The sequence below is a fragment of the Phaethon lepturus genome, unplaced genomic scaffold, assembly GCF_000687285.1.
Source record: "Phaethon lepturus isolate BGI_N335 unplaced genomic scaffold, ASM68728v1 scaffold17488, whole genome shotgun sequence".
Classification (NCBI taxonomy): Eukaryota; Metazoa; Chordata; class Aves; order Phaethontiformes; family Phaethontidae; genus Phaethon; species Phaethon lepturus.
Genome location: NW_010559905.1, coordinates 112,041 through 125,494, shown reverse-complemented (window position 1 = coordinate 125,494; position 13,454 = coordinate 112,041). Strand labels below are relative to the sequence as shown.

The 13,454-nt window shown below is 44.5% G+C and overlaps 1 protein-coding gene across 1 annotated transcript in view; it reads left to right on the top strand.

Moving 5' to 3' along the window:
* Positions 1-13,454, top strand: part of FLT1 (fms-related tyrosine kinase 1) — a gene marked incomplete at its 5' end in the record, with an annotated part of 55,892 nt that overhangs the window by 15,125 nt on the left and 27,313 nt on the right. Inside the window, 4 exons of the mRNA XM_010293532.1 lie at positions 123-413; positions 5,512-5,658; positions 7,563-7,694; positions 13,390-13,454. The exon at positions 13,390-13,454 is cut by the window's right edge and continues 81 nt beyond it. Of these exons, the coding sequence (XP_010291834.1) occupies positions 123-413; positions 5,512-5,658; positions 7,563-7,694; positions 13,390-13,454 (635 nt within the window). The remainder of the gene's footprint in view (positions 1-122; positions 414-5,511; positions 5,659-7,562; positions 7,695-13,389) is intronic.

The following is a 13,454-nucleotide window of genomic DNA, read 5'->3' as shown; positions in this document are numbered from 1 at the left end:
AGCAGGAAGACAACAACATTGATTAGTTCAAAGGCTTCCTGATAAAGGGGAAAAATATATGCCGTGTTAATTTTGGCTCATTCATTTCATATAAACTAAAAAGTGTTCTTGATTTTTGACAGATGTACCAAGTGGATTCCATATTAGTTTGGAAAAAATGCCCATTGAAGGAGAGAATTTGGTATTGTCCTGTTCGGCCAACAAATTCTTGTACAAAGACATTGCTTGGATTTTACCAAGGACAGTCAACAATCAAACGAAAGCAAAAAGGTCTCTCAACAAGGAGTACTCCATCACTCTCACTCTGACCATCAAGAATGTTTCCCTGGCACACTCGGGCACCTATGTCTGCCGAGCAAGGAACATATACACGGGGAAAGAAGTGCTTCAAAAGAAAGACGTTACAATCAGAGGTGAGCACTGCAACAAAAAGGCTGTTTACTCTCGGATCCTCAAATATAAAAGCACAAGGAATGATTGTACAACACAAAGCAATGTAAAACATTAAAGGACTCATTAAACAGTAACAGGTGTCTCATATCATCTTGATTTTTTTATTACTGTTGCTACCTTTCAGGCCATGAGGTGGTGCACATTCCCCCATGGGTTGGACGTAGGAGGAATAGCAAACAAAATCATAACGCGTGAGCTTCCAGTTGAGTTCAGACGGGTGTTTTCTGCTTTGACAAGGCACGTGGAAGCTGGGGTTTGGAAGATCCCCTGTGCTACATTTTGCATGTTGTTATTTTTTCTCGTGCTGTCTCCTACTGAGCGATAAGGAAAACTTTGGATCAATCTTCCACTTACTTTGATATCGGCCTCGTCAAAAGTGTCAAAGCTGAATAAACTGATTAACTTTAAAAACTGCTGTTTTCAGTCAACAATGGACATTTTATAAGTTAACTTTAACGTGCGGAATGAGCACAATTCAGTTTGAGATTGACTGGACTATATATTTTATTTTAATCTGATCTCGATGGACTTATAAATATTACCTGCTGAGCAAGTTCTAATGCTTATTTATTTGAATTTATTATTTTCTACACTAAAGTACATTAATCTTAAAAAGTATCTTCTAAAGGAAATATGCAGGGAAGAAATAAAAATGTTGATATAATGCACACACCTAGCATATCATTTATAATAATGATGATTTTAAAACTGGCAGACATGAACTACATTTCTCCGAATAAATCCAGGTAGACTTCCAGTTGCTGTGTTGGTCAATTTTTAAAGTCAGTTCTGCACTAATGTAAAAAGATACTGATAAAAGTGTGAGTATTGCTCCTGGCCTGAAGATACAGGAATTTGTAATGTTTTAATTATTTTATTCAATGAGAAATATTACACTAACATGACTGACAAGGTTGCAGCCAGCACAGTGAGTTGTTTAACACATTTTAAAAAATACAAATTCAAAACTGAAGCCATTAAAAATATTCATTGCTTTTGGTATGCAAATGACAATTGGATTTATTATGGGGATTAAGAACCAGCCAAACAGCTGAAGGAGAATTAAGGACAACCTAAAACTTCCTCGTGTTTCCCCTTTTTTTTCCTTCGTCATGAGTTTGCAATGAGATGTTTCTGTGTATTATAAATTCTGTATAAGGAAGAAGTTACTATTTTTAATAGATCTGATGATAACTTTATTTTTTTACAATACATAGCTTTTATTATTTTGGTTACATTTATGATTGATCATTTATATAGCATTTACATAAGCCATAAGAAAACAGAGAGTAGCGACTAAAATAGCTACAGCAAAGGAACAAAGTGACTGTGCTTTTAAAATAGAGGGTGACAACATGACAGTTTCTTGCGCTTGGGAACTCACCAGACTATTTCCTCCTTTAGGTATCGAGACTGTGTCCCACGGCTAAACTTGTCTTTCACGTGGGAATTGCTTTTGTCAAGTGTGAAAGGGTAAACAATAGCATTTCCCCATAATGCCAGTTTCACGGAGCCTAAAATGCTTAGAAAACAATTGATAACCTGGAAGTTGTCAGAGTAAAGAAAAGAATAATCATTTATATCTTGAAATGTCACCTATAGCCTGCTTGTATACAGTAGCTCTTTTGTTCATTATTAGTGTGATGGCTTCCAGAAACAATGTGTTCTTGCAAAGGGACCTGGGTCTCTTTTTTTCTAAAATATGCCTAAAAAGCAAGCAAAATCATTGGTGACTTCTTAAAAATGGGGCAAGTGCGCTCTTTAGCATTTGCAAGTCTTCAAAAGAATTACAATGCAGAATTCCCTTTTTTATGAGGCTATTGTGTGAGAAGACATTTGATGGCAAGGTGGGCGTTGATGGGATGTTATGAATTTTCCATGGCCTTGGGAGCTGGACCGTGATGACTTGTAGCAGCCAGTTGCCAGGCAATATGAGTTTGGGTCCAAAAAAAAGAGATGTGGCAATTAGACTTTTCCTTTGTGAAATTGTTGTGATTTGCAATGATGTGTATCACTGCTGGGTGGATGTCCTGCCAGCCTGGTCTCGACCAGCGCTTGGAGGGCCACGCTGTGCAAGGGTGTCTTAACATCCCATGTGGCTACCCATATTGGGAGTCACAGAGAAACCTCACCGGAAACTTTTGAGGAAAGCAGTTCTTGGCGGCCAGATAAAAACTACTGATGTCACTTTTGGTGTCCTCAGATGACTGGAGAATCTCATTGGTTTGGGGAGTTTCTCTGCCTTCTGTTGTATAATATATTATTTAGGGAGAAAGGTGTGAATTATATTTCTTGGGGTTTTTAAGTGTTAAAATTAAAGCTTGTATTTATATTTTTGTACTGATTAATAAAAATAAGTGAACAGACAACATAACCATAACAAAGGGCAAAAATGGACGGAATGCAAAACTATAGCCCAAAATGAACAAATTGTAATGTTTCTCCCTTCTTTGCCATTGTTTGCTTTTGGAATTGCAAATTTTCCCTCCCTACCAGCCCAGGTCAGCTGAGTGCTCTGACACCAGCATCCCCTTCTCTGTGACCTCCCTTGTCTCTCCCTTGGGCCAAACTCTGCCTACAATGAAGTTCCTCGGGGACACTGAGAGCAGAGTTTGGCCCAGCAGGGCAGCATTTGCGGGGAGGCACAAGGGCTGGGGATGAGCCTGGGGGGCTGCCCTGGGTGCTGAGCCCTGCACTGGGCATGCTGGCAGCCAGGGCCGCCCCTCAGCTTTGGGGTGAGTGGAGTGGGGTGTTGGAAACTCCCACCCTTGGCTTCACTGCAAAAATGGACAGGAGAAAATGGGTGGTTTGCAAAAGAGAGTAATCCTCAGGTTGACCAAGTCCTTGAAAAAACAGCTGATTGCAGCAGAAAAATCATTGAAAGTATGTGAATGGTGACTGGATCTAAGTTTTAAACAAAAAAGTTTTTCTTAATATGAAAACCCATCTTTAGTGTATGGCTATAAACAAATTAAAATTAATCACAAATAACTCTCAGAACGTGTGATTTGCCTTTGTTGTGTCATCTTGTCCACCTTCATTTTGGATGTCTGGGCCGGGGTGTCCATCAGGGACCGCTGATAAACATGAAATGGGGAACTCTTCTCAGCATGCGTACGTGGACATCTGTCAGACGGTGTCTGTTCATAGATAGATTGTGTTGTGAAAAATGAGAACTGTACAAAAATCGTGGTGAGCTATCAATGAGAAGAGGGCCGTCTTCTTGGCTGCAAGGCAAACTTTGTTGACCATGTCATTGTGTAGGTATTTCATGAAGAATTTACAGCCTCTCATGAGCATTACTGTTTGGGAAGAGAGAACAAATTGTCTATTGCACTCTAAACAAAAAATAACATTGACTGTGGAAATTACAGACTTGCAGCTCAGAAAAGCCCAAACTGGTCTTTGCAGGGTTGTGACTATGCTGGAATTAATTTCAAGCGGTAAGAGTATAGCAAAGACAGCCTACTTTAAAAGTGCTTTTAGTACTACAGGGTTCATGCATGCTGCACAAGCTGGTGGTACACAGGTGCTTAATTTTTCTGGAGAGTGTTTATTTACAGCTGGTAGCAGAATGATTGAGAAGATGGAAATGTCTGATAGTCAGCTCTTCTGAAAGGATAGAGAATAGTCTTCCAAACACAGAATGTCAGAAATTCAGCTGATATTATACTTGAATCTGGTGTACTGATGTGTATTGCAGTCTGTAAGAAAATATTTGCAAAGAGTTGGTTTCTGGTTTGCTTTGTTTTATTTCATATTTCGTAATGTGTGTCTTGCCATTTTAGTAGCTGCTGATCCTGGCAGTGTCCTTGAAGGGAAAGATTGCAAATAATCATTTCTTACAAGACCGGGGAATTTGAGGGAATCTGCAGATCATTCGCATCTGTGAGAATCCTCAGGAGCTCCCTGAATTCTCCGTCACTGCTTTAAAGGGACCAAAGTACCAAAAAGAATGATGTGAGAGTTGCAAATGTGACAGAAAGATGTTGCCATATAATGTGGATAAACATTGCAAATACCTTGGTCTTTGTCAGAACAGCCTTTGGCTCTGCACGAAATGGGGGAAGGAGTGGCAAAGAGTTGAAATGAGGAAGAGGAAGATTTGTCGTTTTGCTTCTTTCAGGGATGACTCTAACATGATGTTTACAGAGTGTTTTTGAAATGCCCTTCTGGGAGGCCCTTGGGCAGAAGCAGAACAGATGAGATGCGTTTCCAATACTCATTGTCACTGACTGTCATGGAAATGTGTTTTATTACATTATGTTCATATGAATGTCAGTAGATAAAAGTAAAACAGGAGCAGTGTTGCTATGTTGTGTGGCCTGCTAGCACTCAGCTTCGTCCTCTGCCGTCAGGGTTTCCAGCATCTGTGGCTGCCAGAGGACATGGGCGCATTTCTCACCAACGCAGTTTTGGCAAGCGGGCTGTGATGTGGTTTGGCCAGGCCTTGTTACGTTGAGCCAAATATGTGAAATGCAAAAACGGAAGAATTTATGAAGACTCTGGAACATGTGGCACAATGCTTTTGTGCTTATGGTTTCTGGTTTTAGATGATGTGAGTTTACTGAATGTCATTTGTGATTGTACTCTTTAAAGTAAGTAAGTGATAAAAGTCACATTCACGGGTATCGTGGTGTACAGAGCTGCATGGTGCTATCAGTGACGTGGAGATACTCTGCTACAGGGGTGTCCTGCTAACTGTTAAAAAACTTTGGTGTCACAGTTTGTTTCTCCTGATGATGCAAAACTCTGAGCTCTCACAGAAACTCATTGCTTTCGATAAACAAATGTGGTTGATAATGGCACTGAGGAAATCTTTAAACAATGTCATCACTGGGTCTTCACTGGTCATCATAACCTGCTATCACTGAGTAACGGGAATACTCTGTACACACCAGACGCTCTTAAGCAAACTGGGACAGTAAATAAAATCTGTGAACAATGAACTTGGTAGAACAGCCATAGCTGTTTACATCAGTAAAATGTTGGTAGGGAAGATAATTAAACCCCCACAGTTATAGGAATGTAAAATGGAGGTGTTGTTTTGTCTTCTAGCTCAAGAGGCACCAGCCCTGCTGCGGCACCTTATGGATCAGACAGTGAACACCAGTCACTCGGCCATGCTGGAGTGCCAGGTTCGTGGCATCCCTGAGCCCCGGATATCCTGGTTTAAAAACCATGAGGAAATACAGCAAGAATCAGGTGAGAGCTCTGTGTACCCACTTACCTTTTACAGCCTTTTTATTTACCTGCCTGCCTTAGACAGTCACTTGCAGAGTCATTGGCATCGGTACCCAGAGGTAAGGAGGAGCATTGCCTGGGCGTTACAGGCGGGCAGCAGCACGGGTTCTCCAGGTTATTGTGCCTCACTCCAAAACCTCAGCCAGGCTGGAGGTGTAAGCACAATGGGCCTCTATGGAGTCAGTGGAAAAATTATAGCTCTCAATTTGCGTCCTAGAAGACTCATCTCTAGAGAAACATATTTCTCTCCATTTACTATAGAGGGAGCCTAAGGATCAGGTGTCTTGGCCAGCGTATAGCTAGGCAGGAGAAAACCAAGCTTGAGTGATGTGTGTAGGAGTACCAGTGGGAGTCTGTAGTCAGGCATGCAAAGTCTGTTCTAGGTTCACAGCCTAGCCACCAGACTAACTCTGTGTCTGGGGTCTCCAAAACTGAAATGCATCTTCCAGCAGCCAGGGAATCCAGGTCTCGCACAGCAGAAAGAAACATCTCCCTGGGTGGCATGCTGCAGCTACAGGAAAACTTTGGGAGATATTTACTGCTGTGTCCGGAACGCGGCTTCAAAGGTCGGCTAAGGCTAAATGTCCAGCTCTGATGGCACCACAGTCACGGAAGTGTTCCCTGGAGATTTCAGGTGGAGATGAATGATGAGGGAAAAGGCAAAACCTTTCTCATGGGACTTCATCCATATTTGGATCAGAAGTACACAATGAGCTGGTGTTAGAGGCTCAGCAAAAACGTTCAAGGAGATCTGGTCTGTAGGAACTTGAATCCTAAGTGTAGTGTTCAATAACAATGTTTTAGAAAGTTTGTGTTTAAGGTTCTGTCTTGCATTATTGGAAATTACTACAGCATGAATAAAGACAACTGGAAAAAACTGAGGATTTCTCCAAGTGAGTTATAAGCCTATACAGACTTGCAGCACAGACACTAAACTTAATCTAGAGCCAGATTCCATGAAGCTTTTACAGTGACCACAGTGTAATGTGCATTATTAACATTATCTTCTAAAATGAGTGTTATGTTGGGTGTAATGCAAGACGTAAAGTTAGGATCCAGGAAGGTGTCCCTAGAGAGTAGGTCAGAGCACATTAGTTAGGTGCCTGAAATAGATGGTAGGAATATATTTTGATGGGACAGTAGTTCTGATGGAGTCAAAGGCACACCTGTGTATTTGACTGCACATTTCCTGGCTATCCAGTGCCTTAAAGGCAGTCCTGAGGCCAAATCTGCTGCCTGCCTCTTCCTCACTTGCTGGGGTATTGCCCAGGCTGGCTTCTGGGTTGACTTATCTGGAATAAACAAGGCATTGAAAACTTTGGGTAACGCCTAAGTTTTAGGGTACATGTTTTAGGGTCTCTTTGTGCCAGTTGGGTTCCATCCAAGAAGGGGCCCATCGTTCCATGCCACACAGACAAGTGAGATTTGGACTGAGTCTGTTGCCCATAAGGCCAGTGGGTCTTGGAAGTGCTCTAAGCTCGAGCTGCTTTTGGTGCAGACCCACGCCTGTAAGTGCAGTGCTAAGTAACCAGACCACCCATTTTCCAAAACTTGGAGACATGCTGAAGAACTCTCTTGGATGAAAGTCTGGGCACGGTGCTAATCGATATACGTGATAGCAAATGCTCCCAAGATCATTCCCTTAGGCTGAGCTTTTTCACTCACACAAGTGTTTTGTAAACACTGATTTCCAAAAGATTCCCGAAACAACCCAGTACATTTGGCTTTCCTGCAGATAACATTGTGCTGTGCAGTCTGTGGCTCAGATTTCTTTTGAGAAGAACTTGAAGGAGATATTATTACACAAGGGCCTGTTTTTGTTTATATCCTGGCTCCCTCTCATTGCAAAATATTTCATTTCACAGGAATAATTTTAGGGCCCGGAAGCCGAATGCTGTTTATTGAAAGAGTAAAAGAGGAGGATGAAGGACTTTACCAGTGTATAGCCACCAACCTAAAAGGGTCCGTGGAGAGTGCAGCATATGTGACGGTACAAGGTAAAGCATGACATTAAATGGCAAGAGCAAGCTTGCCAGGGTGATGTTCTCACCCAGGCGGGAAAGGCAGACGTATGACTTGGGGCTCAGGCGGCGATCTCTGAAGGCAGCGATTTGAAGGAAGTCCTAGCAAGGGAAGCATACCAGGTTGGAAAGGAAGCCTAGCAGGAAATGCTAACTCAGAGTGTGTTTACACTGACCTAAAAAGAAGAATTGCTTCAACCCAACAAAGATCAGGTCAGGGTAGAAGAGAAATGTAAATTTAGTATCATCAAAACAAACAAAAAACAGAATAGGGAACACTCTCCTACCCACTCATTTTCCCATTTCAGGTTAATTCCATAGAAATTAGAGGCCTGGGATATTTTAATTTGTTTATTTTCAATGTAAAGTGAACTGCCAAATTGGACTAGAAGATTTTAACATAGTGATAGCAACACACGTTTTTCAAAGGTGCTTGTTGTAAGAAGTAGGTATGATCTAGTTATTTCTGTAACCATTACTTGAGTTATTTTGCTATTCATTTAAATATCCAGTGTTGTTCTGCCTTCTGCCAAGCTTGACTCAGGCCTGCAGCAGTTCCTTCTAACAAGTAATCTTACGCTGCATAAAAATAAAGTTTATCCAGTGACTTTTCAGTTTCATTGAATACCCTTTTGGTTCATATATTATGAGACAAGAGAAGTAGGTTGACATTCTCCATATAAGTCAGTGCCATGTATAAACTGGATTTGACATAACCTATCTTACTGATATCATATGTTAAGTAAATAGTCCTAAATGCATTTAGTTTCTTTTTATAGAAGACAATTTGACAACCACCAGGTCTCTCAGGCAGGGATTATGTCTTTGTGGATGTTCTCATACAATTGCTAAATGTATTTGAATACTGCTGAGTATTTGGATACTACTCTACAGCAGAAGACAATTACAGCTAGCAAATCAGTATTGATTTTCTGCCAAGAGTGTGTTAGCAGTCTCAGTTAATGGTGATCGTTGATGATACAATGATGTTTTTGATTTAAAAGCTCAGGGATTTTTATGTGTACATGTGGGCTGGCCTAACTGGTGTAATCAAGGAGTTAAAAACACCTCTTTATGAATAATGGTAAGGTTTTTACAGCTGCTATAATAGCTAAAAGAATAACTTGTGCTTAAGTGCTTGCTGTCCGATGCATCCTACTGATTGATAGTCCTGGACAATGTAATTCATTATGGTATTGATTTTTAACATCATTGTAGATTGGCTATTTATTACAACCACAAGCGTTCTGTCAGATGGCTTCTAGGAAGTCATATCTCCTAGTCTGTGATCCACAGGAGAGGAAAGGCAGCAGCCAGGAAGGCTTCTTCTCTGGTTACACGTCCTGAGGGACCACTGGCAATGTTCTTGTGTGACTCCTATGGGAGCTCTTAGATGAGCAGAGAGATGAAGTCTGCCGTGTTAAAATAGCTTTGAGACTGGATGAGAAAAAGAGAGAGAGTTTGTCTTATCTACTACGATCAAGGAAAACGCCTTTCCACCCTCTCTCTTCCTACTGCCTGGAGGGACATCACTGGAGGTTTTCTCACTGGTTCCTATGCCGAACTGGAGTGTCTGTCCCTCTCCCAGGGAACGGCAGCCTCTCACCCCATCCCTGAGCCTGGAGGGACGAGATCAGGGCTTAAGCACAGGGTGCTCTCTAGGCTTTGCTAGTTGCTTGTCCTTCTGAGAAATACAGACCCTGCGACTGCCTCTGCGAGTACCAAAGCCATCCCTCCGCCCCGGCGGCTCTCGGAGCGCGGGGCTGCAGATCAAAGGCAGCGGAGCAGCACCCCGTGCCAGTGGCCATGTAGCAGATTGGAAGAGTAGTTTGTGAATGAATCAGGAAGGAAACTGTCTGCTCTTTTTATTTCCTCAGAAAAAACATTCTTATACTCACAGATAAAACAATGTGTTATTTTTGTATCTGAGATGGATGAATGGATGGTGGAATCCAAGGGCCGCCTTTAAATAATCGCAGCCCGTGTTTGATTTGGAAGCCGTGCTTGCCGGGCTGTCTGAGGAGGAGAGGGGCCGCGTTTGTGGACATGTCAGAGCAAGCTGTCCGCTTGCGGCTGGCTGAGGGACTGAAGAGGCAGCGAATCTGCAAGGAGCGAATGGGAACAGCTGCCAGAGCACCCGGCAGGCAGAGGGGACAGTGTCCCCGAAGACCTGGGGGCACAAGCTGCTGGGCAGGGGAGGAACACGGGTTGTCTTGGGCAGCTCTCCTCCGGGGCTCACCCAGCAGCGTGGTGTCTGCCCTGCTCGCAGAGTGGACGACTTGCCGTGAAAGCCCTGCCTGCCTTCTCCTCCTGGGGACCCTACTCCCCGCCTCAGCGGGAGCCAGCCGTACAGCTGGCTGCAGAAGTCATGCACCATTTGAAGGAGGTGTGTTGACGAAGAAGAAAGGAGCAGCTTTTACACTTCACACTGAAATCAGGATGTATAACAAGCAAATGAATACAGCAGCAAGCCCTGTCTTAAAGCTGATGCTTGTTAACTTAATGTCATCCCTGTTGATGAAAAGGAAAGCATCACATCTATTGAGCATTGACAGAACCGCCGACACCATGAAAATGGTGTTTGCTTTTTAAATAACTGTCTGTTTTTCTATCTATCTACCTTTCTGACTTTCAAAATGTTGTTGTGCCTTTTGGGTCACTCTCACTCTGAAGTCATCAGGAATGTTTCCATGAAGTTTAACTGTGGAATTCTCTCAGGTTCAGCCTGGGTTATGTGGGTGACTGTAACAAAAAAGGTGAATATCAGGGGACACTTAGACTCCTGTTCCCCCAGAGAACCACCAAAGGGGTTTGGAAGGGAGTCCTGGAGGTCCCTAATTCAACCTCAGCTCAAACTGGGACCGTCACCAACACTATGCCCAGTCAGTGATGGCTTTGTCTGGCCAGGTCATGACAACCTCCAAGGGTGGAAATTCCTCAGCATCTCCAAGCACTCATCCCAGTGCTGCACTGCTGTGATCATGGGATCACATGGATTAAGCAGGGTAGAGCGGATTTGTGTAGGGGTAAGGGACGTTCTGGGTGCGGCAGAGCGGTTTTGAGGCCCCAGGCGTTGCTTTTTCCCTGGTTGACACCTGACAGAGAGCTGCAGGGGCAGGAAGGGGGCTGCCGCCGGCTGCAGCGAGTCAGACGGGGCAGAGCTGCACACGGGGGAAAGTCTGTGTCTAAGGAGGTAGCTGGTGGGTAAAGGTCCGGGAGGGGTGTAAAGGGGAGCCAGAAAACTTGGGCTACCATACAGAGACGGGGATCTGGTCCTGCTTATAGCCCCTCTGAACTCTGCTAATTCTAAGCCCTTTTCTGAGTGTTCTTGCTTGTTCTGCCTCAAAACAAACCTTTTCCTACCCAGCTGAGAGGCACTCAGCCAGCTCTGGATGCAAGGCTTTTAGCAAGACTAGGAATCTGGCATTTTTTAACCCAGCCCAACCCCAGCCTGGAGAAATGCCCAAAATTCACCAGTTGCCCAAATTCACTTGAACGTTTCAAAGACAGCACCTTCACATCCCTTCGCTAACTCCCGGGCAGCACGGGTAGCAGTGAGGAGGTTGCTGCCTTCCACCCCCAGACTGGCTGTACTATGCCTCAGGGGTTTTCTGAGTCCTGCCATATGGAGCAGTGGCAACAAATGAACCTTCAGCCCCTCCAGGTTTTGCTGAATAAATGTCAGAAACTATTACTTGCCATCTGCACGGGTGCTGCTCGGAAGCAGGAGAGTATCCATATGTAAAAGGAAAGCTTGATGCCAGAGGATAGGCAAGCTGCATTAGGCTGTATCATTTATGCCATCACTACATCCTATATCTAAATCAAGCCTTTAAAAAAAAAAATTGTGAAAGATTAACACTCCTGGTATTTTGGAGAAATAGATACTTTATATTTCTGTCTGTAGTTGCAGTCATATTTTTCTTCAGCGAGCTTATTCTCAAAGCTCCAGAATGGACATGCCAGAGGAATCTTTAGATGTAGGGCACAAACAAAAATCTGATTATCACCTTTAGAGAGGGAAGATATTATGCTAGTTAAGCCACAGCTACAGGAAGCAACTCAACATCTAAACAAAGCTCTGTAGCCTTGCCTAAAATCAGGCAATACATCCCTCTGGATTACCCAGTGAGACATCAGTCATCCCTTTTTCGTGTGCCAGGAGTAACACCGAGCTGCCTGGGGTCTGAAACTGCTGCAAGTGCAGTTGACAAAACCACTGTGAAATCATGTTCAGAATTACTCCTCCTTGTCCTCTCATCTTCTCTCTCTGGAGGGTGTATCAGAATAAGAGGCAGGGCATGAGGGTTTCTTTGCATTTGCTACCAATCAGATGGAAAACACATTGTGGGAAGTGCGGTAATTTGACACGATCACAGGATTTGCAAAACAGACTGCTCTGAAACCATTTTACAAGTCCCTAAGTAGCACTCTGAAGTGAATTTTACTTTGGCTTTTTTTAAAGATCTGTCAGTGGGCTCTAATACTCTCCAGATTTCTAACGTTCATGTTTTCTTGCTGCTCCATTTTCAGTCGTTGTTTTTGTTTTTCCCTTTCTGTGCTTCATCTGTTCCCTGGTCTGGAGAGCTCCCCCAGCTCCCTGCCAGCTGGGTTCTGCGAGGTGCCGCTGGGGATGGAGAGGGACCCGTGGCCCCTCAGGGAGCCTGGCCCCATGCTGCTGGTGGGACCCGCAGGAGACCTGAGGGCACAGAACCTGCCGGAGGACCAGCGGGTTGGAGGGAGCTCTGGGTCCTACACCGCAGGTTTCTGGCCACACTGCTTGGTGGGGGTTAGGAGCAAGACCCCCGTGCCACGCTTTGCACAAGCTGAGCTCACAGGTGCCAGACCGGGTCCCTCCAGACCATGCGAAGGAGGGCTCATGGACTGCTGCCAGCGGCACTGCGAGCCTCCAAGGGACCCCCTGGCTGCCCCCCCGAGAGCTTTTTGGCGAGGGCTGGCGGGTTTCCAGCAAGGCTGGGATGGCGGCGCAGGCTGCAGGGCTCAGCCACCAGCACAGAAGAGCTCGCCGAGCCGGGGCAGTGCCTGAGGAAAGGCACGAAACGACCTGGACAACAGAACTCGAGCAGCACCACTGCAGCATGCTGTGGGTCACACCTAGGTTCACTGGTGTCTACACCAGCACAAGCCCTCCCTGGAGCTGTCTCCTCGGCACAGCCCCGTCCTCTCCCGAGGCTGCTGGGGACTGAGCGTTTCTGAGACCTCTGCTCCTCTCTCAGATGTGGGCTTGGCCAGGTGGGTTTCACTGTTGTGTGTGGGGAGGTGAAACTGCACGAGCAGGCCCACACACATTCTCACACAGAGACAATTTGGCTAAAAATACCCCGCAGCTGAAGTTTCACCTCAAAAGGAAATTATTATCTGACTGGCCATCCTCAACCTGCTTTACTTCACCTCCTGCACCCCAAAAAAGAGCTGACTTTCTACTGAAAAACTTATGGATGGTTCAAAGGCAATTTTGTTGTGTTCAATACAGCGACTTTTCTGGGGAGATCATTTTTTTCCAGGCTCTGTGAGCCAGTCCAAACAGAGATTAATACCCCATTGAAAAGAAGCTGGTCCTTCCTGGTATTTTGTTTTAATGGCAAAGAAACGTAAGGCGCCCTTGCTTTGCAGGTCATTTTCTAAAATGTTTGCTGCTTGATTTTCCCAGGCACATCAGAGAGGTCAAACCTGGAGCTAATAACCCTGACCTGTACCTGCGTGGCCGCGACGCTC